The 25,903-nt window shown below is 43.0% G+C and overlaps 1 protein-coding gene across 1 annotated transcript in view; it reads left to right on the plus strand.

The window, feature by feature from the left end:
• DYM (dymeclin) overlaps positions 1–25,903 on the plus strand; it is a 374,432-nt gene that overhangs the window by 158,181 nt on the left and 190,348 nt on the right. Inside the window, exons 9-11 of the mRNA XM_008048608.1 lie at positions 5,934–6,116; positions 12,183–12,361; positions 22,641–22,766. Of these exons, the coding sequence (XP_008046799.1) occupies positions 5,934–6,116; positions 12,183–12,361; positions 22,641–22,766 (488 nt within the window). The remainder of the gene's footprint in view (positions 1–5,933; positions 6,117–12,182; positions 12,362–22,640; positions 22,767–25,903) is intronic.

Here is a 25,903-nt window from a genome sequence, read left to right on the forward strand (position 1 = left end):
ACTTTCTTCCCTTATTATTTCACTACACTTATATGGGAAAAGCACAGCTGTTCTAAGTTTAGATGCATTTGTTGGATTTATCATGGAGATTAAAATCGGTGTGTTTGTGGTTCTAATGCTTGTCTCCCCTTTATGCTGTTAACTTCCTCAAAGGCAGAGCATGAACTTGTCTTCTTTTTTGCTTCTTTTTTGCTTAGGGCCTGGCCTAAGGGAGCTCAGTGTGTGTTTACTGACTGATGGGCCTTATTTATAGATGCTGACTTCACTGGCAGGATGGCATATGTCTCCAATCCCTGATCCGCCTTCTCCTTCATTCTTTCGGGGTGCCTGGTTTTTTCAATATTACAGGTTTAAAATATACGAATGTGACTCTCTCAGCAGATTTTTATAACTATGACTAACAATGTATAATACTATTCTTTTTTTGTCTAGTTCTGATTGAGTAGTGTTTTGAAATATATTTGTTAGATTTAAGAAATTAAGAAATCAGTCATAGTTTAGCAAGTAGCATGTTTAGTAGTATGGCAAAAACAGTAATTTATCTCTGTTTCATTAAATCTCAATAAACTAACATATATTTTTGAGTTCCGCATTTGAAAAAATGAGAGATCCTTTTTCCTTGATTGTTGTCTTGATTGATCACTCTGTCATACTCTGTATTTTCCTTACATGTTGATTGTTGAGGACAAATGCTCTTCAGTCAGTTCTTTTAGAAAACTTGACTTTACAACTTGAGATTTGTTGGTTTTGGGGGTTTTTTAAACTTAATTTCAGTAATTTTTAGTTTTAATTAGATGGATTTTAAGAGTTTATTTGGAGGACCCAAGAGAAACAATGAAAAAACTTGGGAACCATCCTGATTTTGGTTTTTGGAACAGAAGGAAATATACTGTAACTTTCCCTTATTTTTTCTGGTGGAGAAGTTTTTTTTTTTTTCCCCCCCAACAGGAAAATGCAGTTCTACTAAGATTCTTGGGTCACAGATCAGAGACTTGGACCAGTGAAGAGAAAGGAACTTTTAGAAGACTTGTCATCCAGTCCTGTTGGCCAGTATAAACTATAGTGCAGGCAGTCACTGGCTGCTCCACTTCTCCCTGTAAAGAAAGGCAACATTGCAGCACCGTTCACCAGAAGAAAGGAGGGCTGTGGGGGGCTTCCTGAAAAAATGCTAGCTTCTCCAACAGTAGAAACAGCTTTTCCATCCTCTTGGAAAGTCTTGAAGAAAGGACAGTGAAGCTGTGGGAAGGAACCTCAGGACTCTACTTGGGAGGTTGTCCTGGCTGCCAGTTGCCCCTTCTAGCAGTGTGGGTGAGCAGCTGTGAAGGGGCCAGCACACTAGCAGGACCTGGGAGAGCATTGTGTGGTCATTTGCTGCAGATTGAACTTTGTCATTGTTTTTCTTTGCTCATAGCCTGGACCACACAGTGATGGATACAGGGGTAGACAGTCATGGAGCAAATTGAGTGGAAGAAAGTGGCTTACAATTTAAAAAGTTACAGATGAACAGCAAATCAATCCCAAAGCAAATCATATTTGGGTACTGACTGTACTTCTTACCTAATTTTGATTTTTCCTGTTAAATGTCTCAAGTTTCTCAACTATGTCATGAGCATTGTTTTGAATACATTTAAATGTATGGTATAATGATCAATTATTAGTTGAAAATTTTCATTCAGATTTCTCTAATGAAAAGGAAAGAACACACAACTTAACAGAAGCCTTCCTATGTTCTTCAGTCATCTTAAGACCTCTCTCCCTGAAAGCTGCGTTTCCTTTGCTCACACTGAGGCCTATACCAGCTGTGCAGAGACTCCCTGCATGCCCTTCTGGGGCCGCTAGCACTTGGGAGTGGAGAACATCCCCCATTAACAGGTTTTGTTTTGGTTTTTTTTGAGTCAGAGACTCACTCTGTTGCCCAGGCTAGAGTACAGTGGCATGCTCACGGCCACCTGGCACGCTCACTGCCACTGCAGCCTCGACCTGCTAGGGTCAGGCGATCCTTCCACCTCAGCCTTCCAGGTAGCTGGAACTACAGAAGCGCACCACCACACTCAGCTTATTTTTTGATATATTGTAGAGATGAGGTCTCACCAAGTTGCCCAGGCTGGTCTCAAACCCCTGAGCTCAGGCAATCCTCTTGCCTCGGCCTCCCAAAGTACTGAGTTTATAGGCTTGAACCACTGTGCCCAGCCAATAACAACTTCTTAAACGTTAATAGTTAGGTGATTCCAGTGACCCATTTTAGGTCCATAGTTATGTGAGAAATGACAGATTGTATTAGACTGTTTATGAAATAGGTTCATATTATGTGTTCAATAAAAAGTGTGAAATATTGGAAACAAACAGATGTTCCCTCCGAACGGTTTACAGTGTAAAGAGGAAATGTGGAGTATCTTCCTGTGTTTGTTCAGAAGAAACAAAATGTATCAGTTGCTTATTCGGCCTTACGTTGTTTTTCATTTCTTTGCAGAAGCATTCAATTCCTTTAATACAGGTGTTTTTGTAAAAATGACATCTGCCTAGTATAATAAATAATAAAAATATATACAAGTACAAAGTTTAAAGTAAAATGTCACATCCGCTGCCACTATCCTAGGTATACATAGTGCTAACATGTTGGTCATTTTTCCTTCCAAAATTACCAGAAGTTTTTCTTGGTGGTTGTTGTTAAAATGAAAATTACAGGACTGTCTCCCTAGTTCCAAAGTAGATTACCTCAAGTTTTCTGGGGTTGGTGACCAGGACTTTCCTCCTTCTCTTCCTTCCGGCCTGTTTGTTTTTTAATGGCCTAAGTCATGATTGAGTGCATCTGTGCTGTGAAAGGGTGGACCGTAGAATTCTGTGCACGGCCAAGTCTGAGTCCCTTCCAGTCGCCTTCACTCTCACTCTGCTCCATGACCAGAGGTGCCTGTTACCATGCGTGGATTCACATGTGTAAATGCACTGTCTGTATGTCTTTTTAAACTCTTGGGATGTGCTGGTTATGGCTTGCCTTTTTCACTTACTGGTATACTGAGGAGGCTTTTCCACATCCATGTCATGATTTGCTGATGGGGCCCACATTGATCTTTCATTCTATTCCTTTACATTTACTTTTAAAGAAAGAAATGAGTATATTATTATTGCAAAAATTTTAAACATGCAATAAAACAAAAATCCTCTGAATTCATGCAATTCCATCTCATTCTTTGGAGATGATCCCTGTTACCAGTATGATGCACAACACTTTGTCCTACTTAGGTTTGGAAAAATGTATTTGTATACCTCCACATCCATACAGATATACACTGTTACTTCAGGTTTTTCACTGCAACTTGCTTTTTCATTAACAGTATGCCTTAAAGATACATCCTTGCTGGTGCATGCATGCCTGGCCTGCCTGATCATATTGTACTCCACATTGTGGCTTCACCATAGCTTATGTTCCTGTCCACTGTAAACAATATTACAGTAAACATTCCTGTACATGCATTTTTGTGTACCTACTCAGGTATTTTCTGGTATAAAAAAAAAAAAGAATTAGAATGTTGAAGGGGGTGTTTATTTCCAGCAAGAACTGCCAAATATCCTCTGAAAAGTTCTGTACCACTTTGGTGTCATAATGTTGGTTATTTTCTGTCCTTTACCAATACTACTGAGTGTTCTCAGGCTTTTAAAATTTTTCTGTTCTTATAAATGATCTCATTGCCATTTTATTTATTTATTTATTTTTGCTTTTTATTGTTTGACTTTGCCCATTTTTATTTTGGATTACTTTCAAAAAACTGATTTGTTAGCTAAAAGTATTTTGTTATATATGCTACAAGTATTTTCTTGTATGTTACTTGTCTTTTACTTTATGATATATTTTATCCCCTGAAAGTATTTAATTTTAAATAGTCAAATGACTATTCTTCATATCCTCTTGGATTTTGTTTCTTACATAAACTACAATTAAATACTAAGAAAATGATTGAAATTGAATCTTATTCTTTTCTTACTGACTTGGAGTGCTGCCTTTATCACAAACTTGATTCTCAAATACATTTAGTTCTAAACTAACCTCATTTCTCTTCTGTCAATCTGTTTGTCTATTCTGCTGCCAAATCACACTTTTACATACCATGGCTTTATAAAATTTTTGCTATGTGAATAAGCACATGCTTTCATATAAGAGAGAAGTGTTTTCTTATGTTTTTTTTGGTCTAACAATATTTTATTTATACTATATTTAAAAATCACATAGCCGGGCTTGGTGGCTCAGCCTGTAATCCCGTGCCTTTGGGAGGCTGAGGTTAGTGGATTGCCTGAGCCCGCGGGTTCAAGACCCGCTTGGGCAGCAAGACCTCATCTCTACAATAAATAAAAAAATCACCGGGTGTGGTAGCGCATGCCTGTAATTCTGGCTACTTGGAAGCCAGAGCCCAGCAGGTCGAGGCTGTGGTGGCCGGGAGCGGCCACTGCACTCCAGTCTGGGCGACAGAGTGAGACTCCCACTCCAAAAAATAAATAAATAAATAATAAATAAAAGTCACATAAATATCTATGGGCATTTTGATGGTTATACTGAATTTTAGATCCACTTCGTATACATTTAACATTTTGGCAGTACTGACTCTTTTTGTCCAGAAACATGTTATGCCTTTGCATTAACTCAGATCTCATATGGCCTTCAGTCAAGTTTATGGTTGTCATTCCTAAAGATCTTACGTATTTTAGGTTTGCTCCTGAATATTTTATTGGATTTGCTAATGTTGCGGTTGGAATTAAATATATTTTCTAGTTATTTATTGCACACATATAAGGCTTTTGATTTTGTTTTTGTTTGTTTTTGTTGCATCTTATATCTGTAGCACTATACCAAAAATCCTCTGCTATTTCCAATAGTCTGTCAGTAATAGAGTGTCAGTTGATTCTGTTTGATGTTGTAGGACTAATCTGTCCAATAGAAATATAATACAAGCCACATATGTGATTGTAAATTTTTCTAGTCGTTATATTAAGAAAGTAAAAAGAAACACGTGAAACTAATTTTAGTGATATACTTAAGCCTAACATATCTAGAATATAATCATTTCAACATGTTATTAGCATAAAAATATCAGTGAGATAGTTTACATTCTTTTTTGGGTATTAAGTTTTCAAAATTTAGGGTGCATTGTATAGTTACAGCACAATGCAATAGGACTTTGGAATCACATTTCACATGCTCGGTAACCACTAATGACTGGTAGGTACCATACTGGACTGGAATTCTAAGTGGAACATCATATTGCTTGCAGATAACTTTTTTGGGTCCTTTTTTGTGTGTGTGTGTCTTAATGTTTTTGCTTGGAACACCAGTAGTACAGTGCTGGTGTTAATGATATTAATGGGAATATTTACAGTGTTTGACTACTATGGATTTCTGGTCAGATGGACTTTAGAAACCAAAGAGGTTTCCTTCTCTCTCTAGTTTATAATAATGTTTTTTCTTTAAGTTAGAAATAGTTTCTAAGTGTGTGTGTGTGTGTGCACGTGTGTGTGTCTGCGTGTGTGCGCGCGCGTGTGTGTGCACATGCACATTTGGTATCTATTGAGATGACCATATTTTTTCACCTTTTTTTTAAATGAAAGAAATACTTTAAAAATGGTGAGTAGTTGTTGTATGTTAGAGACAAAGCCTTTTGATCATGATGCATTTATTCTTTTAACATTTTTCTGCTATATTTCATGTGTTTTTGTTTGACTTAGGCTATCTAAAAATAAAAATCTCTATTTTTCTCTTTTGTTTTAAAGGCAGTCAGTGTTTGACCAGTTTTTGTATCAAGGAGGTTATTCCTGGCCTTGTCAACCATGTCATGCAGATGTGATTGTTGCTCTATACTTTGGAGCTGCCTGATGCAGTAGTGTGTTGTGTTACACAGAATGTTGTACTGAAACCCTTTCAGACATCTTGCATGTTTTCTCCTCAGCTGGACTCTGGACAGTCTTCACACTGGGCGGTGTGGGCAGCAAGGCGGCTTCTGCTCCAGAACTCTCTTCCCCTCTGGCCAACCAGAGCCTCCTGCTCCTGCTTGTGCTGGCCAACCTCACTGATGCCCCGGACGCCCCCAATCCCTACAGACAGGCCATCGTGTCCTTCAAGAATACACAAGGTCTGTGGTGCTTCTCTCTAACGTGCTTTCTGATGAGGAGTGTGTTGTTGACTCCAGGCAGTTTATCGTGTGGGAGATAGGCGATTTTCCCGTCAAAATTCTCAGGAAGATCAAATGAATCTTAGAAGAGGGCTGTGGTCCTTTAGATCCACTTAAATTTACCTTTCTTTCAGAGATAACTAAACCAGAAAGATTTGGATCAGCCTGTCCTACCTGATAGGGCTAGAATTAACCTAGAAAATCCCAGAGGATAGGTTGTTTAAGTCTTTCATTTAAAGCCAATATTCCAGTTAGCGTTTTATAGAACTAAAAACTAGGACACACATCAAACTTCTCTTCCATAAAGGGTCAGTGGCTTTGTGAGGCCCTGTGGTGCCCACAGCAGCCCCTTCCCCCACCAGGCCAGCACAAAGGCAGCCTAGGTAACGCCCAGTGTACAAGGTGGCTTGGGCTCCATTCAGTCTCATTTCCAGAGCTGGCAGCAGGCGGCCGAAGCTGTACTCTGGCAGCCCGTAAAGTAGAACATGAGCAGGTCTCCCACGTGGGAACAGTCTCTTGCTAAAGGCTGCACTTTATTTATTTATTTTTTTGAGTTGGAGTCTCACTCTGTCACCCAGACTGGAGTACAGTGGCCGCTCCCTGCCACTGCAGCCTCCACTTGCTGGGCTCTGGCTATCCTTCTGCCTCATCCTTCCAAGTAGCTGGAACTACAGGCATGTGCTACCATGCCTGGCTAATTTTGATTTATTGTAGAGACAAGGTCTTGCCACGTTGCCCAGGTGGGTCTCGAACCCGCGGACTCAGGCAGTTCACTCACCTCGGCCTCCCAAAGTGGTGGGATTACAGGCTGAGCCATCAAACCCGGTCTAAAGGCTGCACTTTAAAAGCAAGGCAATGGCAGTGCAGTCATGCTAACCATAAGGGCTGTGTTCTGAGGAGCATATTGTTAGCCAGTTTTCTTGTTGTGTGAACAACGCCGTGTATACTTTCACAGACCTGGATGCACAGCCTGCTACACACCTAGGCTGTGTGGTACACTACAGGCCTGTGCAGCCCGCAACTGTACCAAACACCCAAGGCTGTTGTTGCCCAGTGCATTTGTATATGTAGACACACCTAACTGTAGAAATGGTGCAGTAGAAACACGATCATCCGATGGTGCGTGCCACTGTTGTGTCTGTGGCCTGCTGTTAACTGAGAAGTTGTCATGCAGTGCGTGACTTGAGTTAGACTCTTAAGATATGAGAATTGCAGTTATTGGAGAGAAACAGTTTTAGGAATTCTGATACCCCAGACCATGTACCTTCTGGGTCTGTTCTAATACGCATTTCTCACAGATGGTGACTGAGTCTGCCAGTTAGTTGTGCCATTGCCAGATCTGGTATTATCATTTGTAGGCTGTTTAGTCCGTGCTGCTATAATAAAATACCTGAGGCTGGGTAATTTATAAAGACCAGAATTTTTTTTTCTCTCAGTTCTGGGGACTGAAATGTGAACCCAGCTTCAAGGCGCCAGCAGTGTCTGTTTCTGATGAGGGCCTGGTCTCTGCTTCCAAGATGGCACCTTCTAGCTGTGTCCTCACCTGGAGGAAGGACTGAAGTGCCAGAAGGGCTGACTGATGTGTAAGGCCTCTTCTTTCAAGGAAGGAGTCCTCATGACCCAGTCACCTGTCAAAGGCCCCACTCTCAATACTGTTGTATTGAAGATTAAGTTTCAGCATGAATTTTGGAGGGACACAGACATTGAAACCATAGCACAGGGAAATAGGGAATCAGTGACCTTTTGATGGATTAAAAAGTGAAAATTCATGTGTTTGGTCATATTTTTTGTTCTCATTACCATACTTTTCTTCTTGGTAACAGTGTGGCTTAATTGTTAAGAAAGCCAATTTTAGAGTCAAGCAGACTTGGGTTCACATAATACCTCTGTTCACTGCAAGACTGTTGGCAGCTAACTTTTAGTTAGCCTCAATGACTTCATCTGTGGAGATAATATCACCTAATAGTATCTGTGTAAATAATAAACAACCAGGCTTTAAAAATGATTAATACAGGGGGGAGGGAGATGGGATTAATGGTAGCAAATATCTGTCTGGGGGTGGGGGAAGCACCTCTTATCAATAGGGTGCCTGAATGAAATGTATTTGTATACCTAACCCTTAACTGTACCCCACAACATCATAATAAAAAATATTGATTATAAAAAAAAAAGATCAATTCAGATTTTGCACATAGCAAGTATGCGGTATGTGGTATTACTATTGTTACTTTTATTGCTGATGCCAAATGTGAGTGTTAGGGTTGAACTTTTCTCGGGATAGTCATCTTCCAGGTGATCATGTTGTATAGTGATTCAAAATGTTGGCTTTAAGATGTTCACATCCTGGCCAGGCTCAGTGGCTCGGCCTGTCATCCTAGCACTTTGGGAGGCTGAGGCGAGTGGATCACCTGAGCCTGCAGGTTCGAGACCAGCCCAGGTAACTTGGTGAGACCTCGTCTCTACAATAAATAAAACATTAGCCAGGCTTGTTAGCGCGTTCCTATAGTTCCAGCTACATGGAAGGCCGAGGCGGGAAGGATTGCCGGAGCCCAGCAGGTCAACCCTGGGATGGCCACTCCAGCCTGGGCAACAGAGTGAGACTCCAACTCAAAAAACAAAACAAAACAAAACAAAAGATGTTCATATCCAAGTTTTTAATCTTTTTTTTTTTTTTGAGTCAGTGTCTCACTGTCACCCAGTTTGGAGTGCAGTGGCGCAGTCAACAGCTCACTATAGCTCTGACCTTCTGGGCTCAGGCTCCCAAGTAGTTGGGACTACAGGCATGCGCCACCATGCCCAACTAATTAAAAAATTTTTTTTTGTAAAGACAAGGTCTCACTGTGTTGTTCAGGTTGGTCTTGAAATCCTGGGCTCAAGGGAGCCACCCTCCTTGGCCTTCCAAAGTGCTGGGATTACAAGTATGAGGCACCGCACCAGGCCTCCAGTCTTTATTCTTTAAATACTAGTATCTCTTATCTGAAAAGCAGGAATCATGATATCTGTCTCACATGTGGGTCCTTATAAGAATTAAATGGGCATTTACTATAGTCAGACTCACTGCTGTTGTTACAGAAAGCAGTCTAATGTAGTAACCACAGAGGCTGATCTGGGTTTGTTTTGTTTTTTTTTTTTGAGTTGAAATCTCACTCTGTCACCCAGGCTGGAGGGCGGTGGCATACTCCTGGCCACCACATCCTCAACCTGCTAAGCTCAGGCGATCCTTCTGCCTCAGCCTTCCAAGTAGCTGAAACTGCAGGTGCACGCCCGGCTAATTTATTTATTTATTTATCGTTGAGATGAGGTCTCACCTAGCTGCCCAGGCTGATCTCGAACCCCCGGGCTCAGGCAATTCTCTCACCTTGGCCTCCCAAAGTGCTGGGATTATAGGCGTGAGCCACCAAGCCCAGCCTGATCTGGGTTTTATTCAGAGCTGATCTGGGAAAAGTTACTTAATTTCTTTAAACTTCTGTTTTGTCCTTTGTAAAACTTATCAGAAAATGGCCCAGCTGTTGTGTGGATTAAATAAGGGATCACACATACAAGGTGTTTAGTGCAGCAGCTGTTCACAGCACTTAGTGGCTGGCGATGTGTAGATGTTGTTGACATACACAACACCACTTCCTCTGCAGTCAGGTCTGATGCAGGTTGGCGAACAGGCTTCTGTCCTAAGGAAGTGCAAAGTGGCACACAGAGGCCTCCCGTGAGCGTTCTGTGGGGTTTGCAGTGTTTGCACACTCACTGTGCACACTACGCTTCCTCGGGTATGCACGCTCTTTGTCCATGCAGTGCTTCCTCAGGCACACACACATTCCATGCACACCATGCCTCCTCTTGCACAGACACTCTCTGTGCATGCCACGCTTTCTCCTGCATGCACACTCTCCATGCACACCATGCTTCCTCTCTCATGCACATTCACCATGCACGCCAAGCTTCCTCTTGCCTTGCCTTGCAAAAATATGTCAGCCACACAAAGGTATATTTAGTGTGTCAAAAAAACAGTGTTAGGATTGAAATAATAGCCTCTATTTTAATGTGGGAGGCAAAGAGAGGCCCTGGATGTATAGTAGATGTGAGGCATTTTGAGAGGCCTTCTTCTCACAGTTGGAGAGCAGCGGAAGGAGAACCTTAGAGGTGCAGGGCTGTGCTGTCAAAGATTTCGTATTGGGACACATCTCTTTTCATATAGCGCAACTTTCAGAAATGTTTAAGCCGATCATTTTGTTTTGTTTTGGTGGTGCTCCTGTGTTTCAAAGGCTTTAAAAAAGTTATTGGTGCTTACTTTTAAAAACACATACAGATACCAGCTCTTTGTGCTACCATGTTCCAATGTTTCATTTGATGAGATTATGACTTTCTTTGAGTCAGTTGAACTTATCTTTACTTTTTTTCTTCCTAACCTTCTTTGTCTCAGTTTCTCAGCAAATCCAGGTAACTGCAGGAAAGATGTGCCACTTGGGGGATATAGAGAATTGCCCTTTGTGGGTGTGACTTACGCTTCTCATAGCTCCAGGGACTATGCCGAGAGTTTCTTTCTTTTTTTTTTTTTGAGTTGGAGTCTCACTCTGTCACCCAGACTGGAGTGCAGTGGCCGCTCCCGGCCACCACAGCCTCAACCTGCTGGGCTCTGGTGATCCTTCCGCCTCAGCCTTCCAAGTAGCTGGAACTACAGGCGCGCGCTACCACGCCGGGTTCATTTTGATTTATTGTAGAGATGAGGTCTCACCAAGTTGCCCAGGCAGGTCTCGAACCCGCGGGCTCAGGCAATTCACTCACCTCAGCCTCCCAAAGGCACGGGATTACAGGCTGAGCCACCGAGCCCGGCTATGCCGAGTGTTTCTTAGCAGTGGTAGTCAATGAGGCTAAGTTTTACTTTAAACAGTGTTGGGGATGTTTTCTGGTAGTTGTTTGTGCTTGCTGTGTTCTGCCTTGTAGAAGCTAATATGCAGGCAGTCCTCAACCTCACAGTGGTTCAGTTGCAATTTTTCAATTTTATGATGGTACACAAGCAACATGCATTCACTACTGTGGTCAGTAAGTTGCATGGATCGTCAACTCTGTACTATAAAATAGCCTTTATGTTAGATGCTTTTGTCCAACTGTAGGCTAATGTAAATATTCTGAGCACATTTATGGTAGACTAGGCAAAGTTATACTTAAATCATATTAAATTTAAAAAAATTAAGAGCTAGAGTCTCGCTATGTTGCTTAGGGTGGATTTGAACTCCTAGGTTCAAGTGATCCTCCTGCCTCAGCCTCTCAAGTAGCTGAGAATACAGGTATGTACCACCATATCCAGCTTTAAATGCATTTTTTACTTTGGCTATTTTCAACTTACAATGGGTGTATTGGTATGTAAGCCTATTGTAATTCACAGAACCTCTGTGCTGATTTTGATGTTACTTTTAGACCAGCCAAATTATATGTCATGATTTTAGCCAATTTTCTTCATAAATGGAATAACAGCATTAGTGAGTACTTAAGCCAGATTTATTCATGGAAGAAAATTAACCTACTTTCAAGGCAGTTTTTCTTTTCAATCCTATCTTGAAAGAGGCTTTTCTGTTTTATGTAGAAACTGTATCCTTTGTCTCTACTTTTTTTTTTTTTTTTTTTGTAGGATTGGTGGCCACTTTTTTGGGTAACAAAGTATCTCAATCTCCTGGTTAAATTGTCTCTATTGTGGGACCTTTTGCCTAACTCCAGAGCTCTTTTTATTTAAGGTCCTGTTCTTATAGTGATTCTTTCCAGCTATATTAATGGGAAATAAAGTCACAGAGTCAGACTATGTGACTTGGGTCTTTTCTAAGTAAAGTTTAAAGTACATATTGATGTTTTGAATCTGAAATGTCATGACTTTACATAAAATTAAGGGGAATTGAGTTGTACACATTTTTTTTTCTTTTTTTCCCCACTCTAACGTGGAATATTTACAGTGGAGATGTACACATTTCTTTAACAATGTTTTTATTATTTCTATAAAGCACAGTCTAGAAAACGGTGATGTGCCTTTGTTTTCTGTCTCAGACAACAGCCCTTTCCCCTCATCAGCGCCACACGCCTTCCAGATCAACTTCAACAGTCTGTACACAGCGCTGTGTGCACAGCAGACGTCTGACCAAGCAACTCTCCTCCTGTACACGCTGCTCCACCAGAACAGTAATATTAGAACCTACGTGCTGGCTCGCACCGATATGGAAAACCTCGTAAGTGTCCTATTCAACACGCCACACTTCTGTGGTGCAAAATATCTCGAAGCACAATTTCTTTCCCAGGGGAGCAAGTTTGCCTGCTTGCTCAGAGGTGCTGGTCAATGGGGAGATGGCTGGAAAGGCAGAGGGTGTGTACAGGATAGCTCCTGCCGCAGGGCTCCTCAGTGCCTCCCAGCTGCTAAGTGCCTGCCTACCAGGCTCGTGGAGCTGGTCAGAGTGGCAGCGCATTCCTGACAGGAGTTATTAGAGGGAGGGTGATGTTTCAGCTCCGCTAGCCAAGTGCCTGTCCCTCTGACAGACTCAGTGGACTTCAGGGCTGTCTGAGTTCAGTGCCCAGAGTGTTGCAGTTATCTTAAGGGGCCTTCAAATGTGCTGTCCCTCACTAGGGGAGTGAAGTTAGCTTTCCAGCTTTTGTTCATAGACAAAACCTCCTGCCAGCAGTAGTTGTGCCTTCCATCACAACTACTGCACCGACGTTGGTGTTTCTGCAAGTGTCAAGGTTAGCTGCCTCACCCAGGTGTCACTGTGGTTTCACATACATCATATGTGGATAACTGGGGACCCTCATCGCCGCCATGAAAATGCTAACGTTCCCCAAACAGCAGCACCTGACCTTGCAGCAGGATGTCCTGTGGCTCCAGTTTCTCCAGGTCAGTAGTTGAATTCTTTAGGTATTTGGCCACGATTTTTCCAGTGCTAAGTGTAAAATACTGCTAGATGGTGAGGAAACATGGACTGTCAGAATTCATGGAGCATATTCCAATCACGTGACGCTAAGAACAAAAAGTGTGATGGCCGGACTCAGTGGCTCAGCTTATCATCCCAGCACTTTGGGAGGCCGAGGGGAGTGGATTGCCTGACCCCATGGGTTCAAGACCAGCCCAGCAATTTGGCAAGACCTCATCTCTACAATAAAATTAAAAATAGCCGGGCATGGTAGTGCGTGTCTGAAATTCCGGCTACTTGGAAGACTGAGGCGGGAGGATTGCCAGAGCCCAGCAAGTCGACGCCGGAGTTGCCTCGAGTGTGCCACTGCACTCTGGCCTGGGCGACAGAGTGAAATTCCTACTCAGAAAAAAAAATGTGATGAAGGAACCTGCTTTCACACGAGCTATGTGTGCGAAACATTGGCTTAAACAGCAAAATGGAATGTGAAAGTATACTGCTCATGTCCGTAAAACCTTGCAAAGAGAAGCTGCTTCCTATGGGTATAAGGGCAGAGATAATTCTTAATACAATGTATTCTAAGAGAAATGCTGACCATAAGCAGAGCATCTGTGATGCCACCTGGTTTAGAGTGTTCCAAGGGTAGGGTGTGGGTAGAGAGATGGTGCAGAGAGCAGCTGTCTCTATGTTTAGGGTTTTCTTGGGTGGAGGGTGAGGTTTGTTTGTTCTGGTTTTATTTTTAATTTTTTTGCATAGATTACTTTGATAATTTCTTAATTTGTGTCCCACTCTTTTATCTTTCTTCTGTAATATTTGTTAAGGCTATGATTAGAAAATATGTTATCAGTAGGAAATTTACCATGTTGATCTGATTTTGTGGTTGACAGTTCTTTTATTCTATACTCTTTGATATTAAGAAGGTGATGTTTGCTATATGACAGTGTTTCTGAGAATACCTTGTTGAGTGTAAGTCCTTGTACATCTGGAAGTCTCTGCTCAGCGTCAAGTGTTGAATGACTTGAGTCCTTTCTATTGATGGTCTGACTTTTTAAAATTTGAAAGTATTCATTTGTCTGGTATAACTGCTGGTTGTTCATTTTTAATTGTTAGAATAACCATACAATGACTCCTATATTTCTTTTTGTGTCTATGAATAGTGACCAGGCCAGATTCCAAGTGCCTGAATGTTAAGAATGAGATTTACAGGGTCATACTTTTCAGAAAAGCCCATTATGGACATGCAATAATTATCATAAGCAGAGTGTTTACCAAGAAAAGTAGCTAGACATATGAAATAGTCATAATTTCTATTGTAAGTAACACACCCATGCATGCCTAGCTTATGCTAGAAGGAAGGTATTTGCACAGATGAACAGTCATGGCTGGGTCCAGGTGCTAGATGAAGCTGTCTGGGCTCAGTCTTCCCATCCCTTGCACCTCCTTTCTCAGCTTTGGCCTTGTTATCTGCCACCACTTAGCAGTGGAGAGGGAACTGGCTGCTCCAGCTGCTCTGTGTTGTGTCCACCCTACAGCTCATGAGCTATATGAAGGGAAGTAGTGTGTCTCCTGTCATCCTAGGACTCGTTCTTACTGGTAAGCACCACAGCCCCCAGAGTAAAGGAGGGGAGGAGAGGCCAGGTCCTGTCACCTCAGCATTGCTGCCATAACGTCTAGGTCCAGGCACACGAGTGTGTTGCCCTTTTAGTCTCTACTTCAGTCAGCCCAGCAGAGATTTCCCCAGTATCTTTGTAGGCCTCCAGAATCTCATGCTTTTGGGGCAGAACGTGAGCCTGCACACATAGTGCAGATATGCACCTCACAGTCTCTTGATGCCTTCCTCACGTGCGTGCCTCTGAAATGAGAATGGCATTTTGGCACATGAAACTAGAAGATGAGGGTCACGTCTGCAGGGACCTGGTCTATGCTTGTCACTAGTTACCGAAAGAAATTACATGGGATTTGCATATCTTCTTTTATTATTTTTATTTTTATTTTTTTTATTTGAAGTCATACTCTGTCACCTAGGCTGGATGCAGTGGAATGTTCATGGTCACCACAGCCCTGACCTGCTGGGCCCAGGTGATCCTTCCGCCTCAGCCACCCAAGTAGCTGAGACTGTAGCCACACGCTATCATGCCCGGCTAATTTTTTGATTTATTGAAGAAATGAGGTCTCGCCATGTTGCCCAGGCTGGTCTCGAACCCCAGGGCTCAGGCAATCCCCTTGCCTCTGCCTCCCAAAGTGCTGGGATTTCAGGTGAGAGCCACTGCACTCAGTGTATGTCTTCTTTTCAATGGACCAGTTGTCCTGTGTTTTCTGCGTATGGCTTTTGTATAAAAATTAGAAAGGAAAGCTATCTTTTTAGTTTCCCCTTTCTCTCTTTTCCCTTAATGCCAAGATTCTTGAGAGCTTTGGTCACATTCATTGCCCTCCTGTCTTTGCCTGTGGGGCCCTCCTGCTGTGCTGCTCACCCCTCTGGTCCCTCTGTGGTGGTTCTCCCCTGCTAGCCCCTTCTCCCTGTGGTGCCCCCCTTGCGGGCCCTTCCGCCTATAGTGCTACCCCGGCGGGTCCCTCCTGCCTGCCTGGCCTTCAGGCCCCTCCGCAACTCTGGGTCATCAAGTCCACTGAGCATGTTTCATCATCATCTTCTTTCCAGCCCTGCTTCATTTGGCACTGTTCATCTTTTGCTCTTTAAACTGCCCAGCTCCTGCATCTCGGTTCAGAACTTAGTTCTGGCTGCTAAAACTAAAATACCATAGACTAGGGGCTTAAGCTACAGCAGTGCATGTCTCACAGTATGCAGGCTGGGACATCTGGGTAGAGGTGCCAGTGACGTGGAGGATGGGAGGGGTTATGCCTGGCATTGTCAGCCATGTCCTTGCTGTGTCCCCAACTGGCAAGGAGCTCTCCCCCCTCTTCCTCTGAGGCACCACATCCCACCACGAGGGTCCACCATGACCCTGTGTTCCAGGGAACCCATCCAGATGACTGGGGGCAGACATGCCTCCTTCCCTGCAGATGCAAACCTTACTTTCATGCCTTGTCTCTGTCAGTGTTCTGCCTTTCTGCTGCTGCTTTTCTTCCTCCCGTCCGTGCTATTTTTCCTTTCCTCTAAAGGTGTCCTGCTGCAGAGCTCTGTCTTTTTCTTTTTCCTGCATGTCACCTAGAACATCTGACCAACTCTCATTCTATTGCCATTTACATGTGTCACTTACATGTTGCCACTTCATGTGTGGTGTTTACATGTGCCACATAGATGTTGCCCATTCACGTGTGCCATTTATATGTGCCACTTACAGGTTGCCAGTTCACATGTACTACCTACATGTGCCATTTGCATGTGGCCATCTCACATTTGCCCTTTACATGTTGACATTTGCAGTCAGTTCTGAATCTATAGCCCTGATGACTTATATCTCGCATCTTGTGTCCAGTTGTCCAGGTGTTCCCAGTGGCTGTCTCATAGACACCTTTAGCCAAACATGTAAAAACTGACCCACTCTCTTCCCCAGGCCTGCTTTTCCTTCTCCTACTCCAGTTCTCTGTCCCAGTGAGCATCTGTGTGGTTCACAAGAGCAGCAACTCTGTTTTCTAACCCCACAGCTAACCCGATTCTTTAGACCATGGGTCCCCAAGCTCTGGGCCACAGTACCAGTTTGTGGCCTGTTAAAAACCAGGCCGCACAGCAGGAGGTGAGTGGCAGGTGAGCGAGTAAAGCTTCATCTGTATTTACAGCCACTCCCCATTGCTGGCATTACTGCCTGAGCTCCATCTTCTGTCAGATCAGTGGCAACATTAGATTCTCGTTGGAGCACAAACCCTATTATGAACTGCGGATGCAAGGGATCTAGGTTGCCTGCTCCTTATGAAAATCTAATGCCTGATGATCTCAGGTGGAGCTGAGGCAGTGACGCTAGTGCTGGGGAGCAGCTGCAAATACAGATTAATGTTAGCACTGAGGTTTGACTGCAGAGAAACCATAATAAATCCACTGCTTGCAGACTCATATCAAAACCTTATCAGTGAGTGGCAAGTGACTCGATGTACTTCACTTGTATAGCTGCGCCTGGTGGCAGGCTTTGAGTCAAAATTCAGTGCTTATTTTAGTCTACATGTGGCCCACCCATTATTTTATTTACCACTTCCATCCATACCTCTTTCCTGTACTGTGCACTTGTCTCATTCACAATTTTGGGAAGGCCATAAGCTAACCCTAGCCAAAATGATTAAAAAAAACAAACGTCACTGGAGAGCTTCTTTGAAAAGGGGGAAAGACCCAATGATGAGGTAGCAGAATACTCTAGGACTGCCAACAAAAGAAAGCTGCATTTAAAAGAAAATACCAAGAGTCCTCCTTAAATTATGGGTTCATTACAACTGGCTATCTACGAAGTAATGAAACCTTCAAAACTGCTTTGTCATGCTGACCAAGCACCCTGTATTAAAAGATAAGGGTTTGGGGTTTTTCAAAAGATAAAAACCTGACCACAAAGGACAGAAGCAATTATTGAAGGCCATCACTTCATCACATATCAAATGTGTCTGCACTGAGAGCATCATTCTTTTTTTCTTGAGTCTTACTCCATCGCCCAGGCTGGAGTGCAGTGGCACACTCACAGCCAACCCCAGCATCAACCTGCTGGGCTGTGGCGGGCCTTCTGCCTCAGTCTTTCAAGTAGCTGGAACTACAGGCATGCGCTACCACACCTGGCTAATATTTATTTATTTATTTATTTATTTATTTATTTTAGAGATGAGGCCTCATCAAGTTGCCCATGCTGTTCTCGAACTCGTGGGCTCAGGCAATCCCCTCATATCAGCCTTCCAAAGTGCTGGGATTACAGACTTGAGCCAGTGCGCCCTGCCGAGAGCATCATTCAGTGGCTAACCACATTGCCAAAGCTAGGAAACCCTTTACTATTGGTGAAGACTTGATCCCTCCTGCTTGAGGACATTTGTCATGAACTTTCAGGAGAGAGTGCAGTTCAGAAGGTGGCAGGTGTCCTCTTTCGGCTACCACCATAGCTAGACAAATCAATGAAATAGCAGAGGACGTTGAGGCACAATTGTTAGGATTAATGAATCACTGTGGTATGCAATCCAGGTTGACTGTTCCACTGATGTTAACAAGGCAACAATGTGCAGTACATGTTCCAGAAGAATTTTCATGAGGATATATTATGTGCACGTTTGTTGCCAACCAGTACCACAGTGGAAGAACTATTCAAGTCTTTGAATGATTGCATATCAGAAAAGCTAAATTGGTCATTTTGTGATGGTATATGCACAGACAGAGTAGCTACCATGACTGGAAGCTTTCTGGTTTTGCTACTTGGGATGCATTTTGTCATCCATAGGGAAGTGCTGGCTCGCCAAAAAATGTCACCTGAACTTAACAATGTTTTGCAGATGTGATTAAAATTATCAGCCACATTAAAGTACATGCCCTTAACTCATTTCTGTTCGTGCAGCTCTTTGAGGAGATGGATGCAGAACACACACATCTATCTTCCTTTATAAATAAAAGTGAGATGGCTTTCTAAAGGTAGATCTCGGGCTAGAGTTTTTGAATTATGACAACCGCTCCAGAGATTGCTTTTATTTTTTATTTTTTTATTTTTATTTTTATTTTTTGAGTTGGAGTCTCACTGTCTCCCAGACTGGAGTGCAGTGGCCGCTCCCGGCCACCGCAGCCTCGACATGGGCTCCGGCGATCCTTCCGCCTCAGCCTTCCAAGTAGCCGGAATTACAGGCATGCGCTACCACGCCCGGCTGAATTTTTGATTTATTGTAGAGATGAGGTCTTGCTGCCCAGGCGGGTCTTGAACCCATGGGCTCAGGCAATCCACTCACCTCAGCCTCCCAAAGGCACGGGATTACAGGTTAAGCCACCGAGCCTGGCTCAGAGATTGCTTTTAGAAGAACAGTCACACCACTGGCAGCACATTTCAGTTACACAGAATGGTCCCAGAACTTGCTTGTGTGACATACTCACCCTGCTCAACAAACTCAGTCTGTCACTTCAGGGGAAAATGACAGCTGTGTTCAAGTCAACTAATAAGGCAGCTGCATTTAAAGCCAAACTGGAATTATGGGGGCAATGAGGGAACATTGGGATTTTTGACATGTTTCAAACATTAACAGATATTTTGAAAGAGACTGAGCCAGGGCCTTCTTTCTCCCAACTGATACATGATAACCTATCTCAGCTTTCAAAAGAGTTTGAGCATTACTTCCCAACCACAAAAGATTCCTGAACTTAGAAGAAATGGATTCATGGCCCATTTGTGAATAAGCCAGGTGAATCGATTTTGTCTATCCTAGGAGAGTATCAACTACTTGAAGACTGCAAATGATGGTGACGTTAAAAGTATATTTGAGACAACTTCAAATCTCCATACGTTCTGGATTAAAGTCAAAGTGGAATAGCCTGAGATTGCCACAAAAGCACTGAAAAGCTTGCCTCCATTTCCAACATCCTGTCTATGTGAAGCAGGGTTTTCTGCAGTGACAGCAACCAAAGCGATATTACGGAGTAGACTGGACAACACACCTCAGGTGTCACTGTCTCCCATCACCCCAGATGGGACCATCTAGTTGCAGGAAAACAAGCTCAGGGGGCCCACTGATTCTGCATTATGATGAATTGTATAATTACTTCATGATATATTACAATGTAATAATAATAGAAATAAAGTACACAGTAAATGCAATGTGCATGAATCATCCTGAAACCATTACCCCTGCCCCCATCCTCGGTATGTGGAAAAACTGTCTTCCACGAAGCTGGTCCCTTGGTGCCAACAAGGTTGGGGACCACTGCTTTAGATTTTCTCCTCTCTTGTCTTGGAAATCTACTCGTGCCTTGCCCTCCTTGTCACTCCTTGGTTTACTATGCCTTCGTCTCTTACGTGGACTGTTCCCACATTCTTACTGGTGTTTGCACTTTCTGTCTTGCTGTTTCTTCAGTGTTACCCTATAGCCAGCATGAGTTTACTGAAGTCAGAGCTGATGCAGCACACTTCCATGCCTGGAAAGCCCTTCTGTGACAGTGCCCCCAGGTTCAAGCTTCTTCTCATGTGACTAACAAGACCCTTTGCAATTTGGCCACAGCTCCCTTTCTCTTCTCTTTGCCACTGTTTTCATTGTATTATTTTTTAAAATCATGATGAATTAATTGAATTTTTCTCAATGTGACCTATCTCCTATCTAAGTTTAGACTTGGTTTTCTCTCTAAAATACTTCTGCTCATGGTATTCTTTTTTCTCTTGTCAGATAACTCACTCCTAGCAGGTTTCAGATCTCAGTTTAGATAGTTCTTTCAGAGTTAAAGTGCCATTAAAATAGTAATTATATACCATGTCCAAGTGGGACAGAAATCACATACTCATTTAAATAGATGCAGAAAAAGCATTTGACAAAATTATCACTGTTTTATGATCAAAAACATTCAATGGACTAGTAGTGGAAGGGAATTTTCTCAAATTGGTAAAGGGCCTCTGTGGAAAACCCATGGTTTCCATCATACTTGGCGGTGAAAGCTAGATGCTCCCTTTCCCTAAGCTCAGCCGTAAGATGAAGGCATCACTTTTGACACGTCAGTCAGCCTGTATCAGATTCTAGACTGAGCGAGAAAAAGAAATTACACAGTGAATACTATACGATTCCATTTGGATGAAGCTGTGAAACAGGGAAGTCCGCAGAGATGGATGGTCGGATGGTCAGGAGAGGAGGGTCTGGGGAGATGGCAGCTGGATGGCTGATGGGCGCCTCGCTGAGTCATCAGATGCTCTGACGTGGACTGTGGTGGTAGGTGCACGTGTTTGTGAATATGCTGAAAACCACCAAACTGTACACTTTAAATGGATGGATTGCATGGTTTGTAAGTTATATCTGAATACAAATATTTCTAAGAAAAAATTGATGTGCTATTCTGACATGTCCCATTGAACTCTGAAGTTATTGCTGATTTCTTTGAATATACTGTTTACTTGTCTACCTTGTCCAGTAAGACACAGGGTCTCAACATTTTGGGTACTATATAGGTGTAGGCGTTATTTACTGTAGTCAAGATGTGCTTCCCACAGCTTAGCCAGAAAAAAGAATAACAGCCCACAAAAGATACAGTCATACATTGCTTAATGACAGAAATCTATTCTGAGAGATACCTAGTTAGGCAATTTTGTAGTTGGGTACCACACAACTACTTCATACTTACACAGACCTAGATGGTATGGCCAACTGCACACCTAGGCTGCGGGTATAGCGTGTTGCTTCTAAGCTATAAATCTGTACAGCATGTGATTGTACTTGATACTGTAGGCTCTTGGGACATGACTGTAAATATTTATGTACCTAAACGGAGAAAAGGTATAGTCAAAAGACAGTATTATCTTTTGGTACTACTGTATTATATGTGGTCTGTCATTGACCAAAACTGTTCTATGGTCTATGACTGTATATTAAAGACTGCAGAATCGGGGCTAACAAATGTGGAGCTAAATGATTGTAAAATAGAACTGTCTTTATCAGATAATGTGGAATGTGAGTAGCATGTTATATTTGACTTCATGTCAGAAGGACTTCCAATGACAAGAATTTCTGAGTTGTGCAAAGAAAAAAGAGTAATGGCAACTTTGGGAACTATGATATACTTAGTTTCTGGGGCTTAGTAGTGCTCATGCACTACTATTTAACCTCATAATTTAGAGTAACTTTTAGCTGCAGCTTATAAAAGCACAGATGCCCAGGGCCATGTTTTAAAAGTCCTCTGCAATAGGTGTGCCTCCCAAAACATGCATGCTCCCGTGTGTGGTGTACCAGCCCATTTTGGGGGGCTGTGTATGTATAACAGCCTGTGCTTGAGGAACTTGTATATAGGAACAGTTTACTCATTAAACGTATTGTCTGGTGTAGATGACAGGTTTTTTGCTGACTTTCTAGCATTCCGTGAGTAGTGTTCATGGCTGTATCATAGAAGACATGACGTGGAGCTGTTCTGCCCATGTTTAGTAATTCCTCTAGTAACCTACTGACCTCAGTAAAGAATGAACAGATTGAGAATGTCAAAGCAATGATTTGAAGTAAGCTAAATCGGTATGTGTTTAAGTGACTTTACGAGGTGTAGTGCTTGGCAGGTGCCCTGAAGAGCAAATCGTGATGTGCCTGTGGAGAACTGCACCTTGGGTTGCCGTTGTTTGACTACAGGTGAACGTTAAGGTGCCAGTGATGCTGAGCATATGCACCAGGATGTGGGCTTCTGAGCCACTCTTCCCCTGCCTCTGGTTAGTTTGTGGGGAAGAGATGCGACTTCTTGAAAACCTGGCAACAAACCATGAACCTAAAGGGTCTTTGCAGATCTAGCTTTTGTATTGGTCCGACCTCAGTCAGGGACCTTAATGCATCTAGTGGTGACTCCCTCTACCCGTGTCTTAGCTATTCACATGGAAAGTCCCCTCAGTTGGAAGCGGTCTCTTTGTTTTCTTTTCTATAGAAAGATATAGCTGTGATCTTAAAGCAAAGGGTACAAAACAAAAGTGTAAAAGCTTAAAGCATGTGTACTTATAATAAAATATTGAAATAGTCAATTATAATTTTTATTCCCTAGGTGTTACCAATTCTTGAGATTCTGTATCACGTTGAAGAAAGAAATTCACACCATGTATATATGGCCCTTATAATATTGTTGATTCTCACAGAAGATGATGGCTTCAATAGGTCCATCCATGAAGTGGTAAGTGGCCATGCTTGGGTGAGAGCTGCAGTGGCAGGGCAGGCACCCCCTGCACTCTCCCACCCCTCCTCCGCCTTCCCCGCCTCCCCATGCCTTGCCCCCAGGATACTCTGCATCCTTTCTTCCAGTGGATGCTTCTTTGAGTACCTGGATTAGAAATAGCACATCTTTCTGCAGATTTAGGAAGTGGATGACTATTGGTCACTACTAAAAACTCTCCCAAGTTGGTTCTTTAGTGATTGATGCACATTTTTTTGCTGCTACTAGGTTCATTTTCCTCCAGCATTTCATTTCCACTTTTTAGTTGTGGCAGAACTTGTCCAGCAGGCTTACTCCTTGCACACAGAATGAGAGAAGGAATGGGACCCAGAGGGAGAAGATGAGGAATTCATGTTTTGTGTATTTTTAAAAGGGCATGACATAATTTAACTCCTTAGATTTCGGTCCTGTTGAAGAGTTCATTCCCACACTGTTTCTGGCTTCCTGTTTGGCAATTTCTTTGTGTCAAAGTAATACCTGCATGTAGTTTAAAAACTTATATGGAAGTATGAAGTTTTCATGAAAAACAGCAGACCCACGTCCATTTTGTTCTTGATTCCCACTCTCCTAGGGCGGATGCATTAAGCTCTGCCCATGTTTCTAAATCACATGTGTACATTGTTATTTCTTGATTTTTCAGATTAGATGTTCTGTTACCTTTCTAAGATGGAAGATAAGTCATCCACTCTCAGCCTGCAGACTGTGCTTCCTCAGGGCTCCCAGCATGCTTGCCAGCACATAGACTCTCGTTAGCATTTTTGATCACCTCAGCTTTTGTATTATTATGATTGGCTTAGCTACTCTCCTTAGTTTTGCAAGTGCTGCAGGGGGACTGCATTTCCTGCCCTGCATGCCTCACTGTTTCTGATGCACATCATTCCTGTTTTTTATTTGTATACCAGTCACTAATTCAACCCCCAGGACTTTAATAGAACTGAGAATCCCCTCAGAATAGATTCAGATGTACTGGTTCCCTCGTGGCCTCCTGTCTCAGCCACGCTGCCGGCTTGCCATAGTGCTGGTGACTCTAACTGATCTGTGTATCTGTGGGAGTGATTGATCGTTCACATCTGTGGGAATGATCATTCAACAGTCCATCAGGAACTCTGTGTGCGACAGGGCCTACATACCATGCCTTGCCCTCTGCAAAATCTTTCTTTGGGTCCTGTTTCTTGAATGGATTGGTTCTCAGGGGACTTGCCAGTCACCTTGCTGGGGGGTGGGGTAGGGGTGTAGAAGAGGTCAGGGCTTTCACACCTCATAGGGCACAGACACTTCCTTTCCTCCTCGGTTTCAGGAGGGCATTTGTGTTATCTTTACCCTTCTCTAATGTTCCATTAAAGCTTGTTTTGCTTCTTATGTACTATGACCATAATTTCAACTAAGACGTAAGGAATCTTGACGATTGTGGAAAGAGCATAAGACAGGGGTTCCCAACCACTGATCCGTGGCCTGTTAGGAACCGGGTACACAGCAGGAAGTGAGCAGCAGGTGAGTGGAGCTCCTCCTCCGTTCAGATCAGGAGCAGCATTCGTTCTCATAGCGTGAACACTATTGTGAACTGCTTGCAAGGGATCTGAGTTGCACGCTCCTCATGAGAATCTAATGCCTGAGGATTCCCCCTCCTCACTCATGGAAAAACGGTCTTCCATGAAACCGGTATTTGATGCCAAAAAGGCTAAGGATCGCTGGCATAAGACATAAGATACTCTTTTCTTCTGTATGTATTTATGGTGTGCAGCATGTTTTGATGCACATACACATGCTGGGATGGCTCCTACAGTCAAGCAAGTTCGTGGTCCGTTATCTCACATAGTTCCCCCCATTTGGGGCACGCGCAACTAAAATCTATTCATTTAACCAAAATTCTGAATACAGCGTTGTTAACGATAGCCCTCATATTATGCATCAGATCTGCAGACCTCTCAATCCCACACAACTGTAGATTTGACCTGTGTGTCCTGTTTCCTCTCTCTGGCCCCCCCCTCTTTAACCACCATAATATTCTCTATCTCTTTGTAGTTGACTTTTTTTTTTAAGATTCCACATATAAATGAGTTCATGAAGTATTTTCTTTTCTCTGTTGGCTCATTTCACTTAGCATCCTGTCCTCCAGTTGCATCTGTGCTGGCAAATGTCAGGACCTTCTTTTTAAAGGCTGAATAATAATCCGCTGTGTCACTTAACAACAGAGAAACATTCTGAGAAGTGCATCATTAGAGATTTTCTTATTGTGGGACTATTACAGAGTATACTTTCACAAACCTAGATGGACAGCCTGCTACACACCTAGGCCATGTATGGTGTAGCCTGTTGCTCCGAAGCTACAAGCCTGCACAGCAGGTGACTGTAGTGAATACTGTAGGTAATGATAGGTCTGTGTGTGTCTAAACATATGCAGACATAGAAAAGGTACAGTAAAAATGCAGTATAAAAGATAAAAGTGGTACCCCTGGAGGGGCACTTTCCATGAATGGAGCCTGCAGGACTCTGGGTGGGTCGGTGAGTGATGGTGAGTTGATGTGAAGGCCTAACGCTTGACTGTGTGCTGCTGTAGGCTTTATGAACACTACACACTTAGGCTACAGTACATTTTTTTCTTTCTTCAACAGTGAATTAACCCTAGCTTACTGCAACAGTTTACTTTAGAAAGCCACCACAACATGTGAGTAATGTGTTGTGCTCTAGCGGCTCTGACCCCTCGGCTATAGACTTGCTTAGCTCAGCTGTAGCTTCGGGGGGCCCTTGTGTCTGTGGACCGTCGCCGACAGCACATCATCATGGGCCACGTGATGGCATATACCACATTTTCTCTTGGTTTTTCATTGGATACCTCAGTTGTTTCTGCATCTTGGCTATGGTGAATATGCTGCAGTGAGGATGGCAGTGCAGCTATCTCTATGAGGTGGGGATTTCATCTTCTTTGGGTACATGCCCAGAAGAGTCACCACTGGGTGATATGGTAGTTCTACCTTTAATTTCTTTAGAATCTCCATACTGTTTTCCACAATGGCTGTCCTGATCTATATGTCCGACAACAGTGTGCAAGGATTCCCTTTTCCCACACCCTCATCAATACTTGTTGTCACTTTATTTTT

This window comes from Carlito syrichta, unplaced genomic scaffold (genome assembly GCF_000164805.1).
Source record: "Carlito syrichta isolate Samal-C Ts95f unplaced genomic scaffold, Tarsius_syrichta-2.0.1 Scaffold126426, whole genome shotgun sequence".
NCBI lineage: Eukaryota > Metazoa > Chordata > Mammalia > Primates > Tarsiidae > Carlito > Carlito syrichta.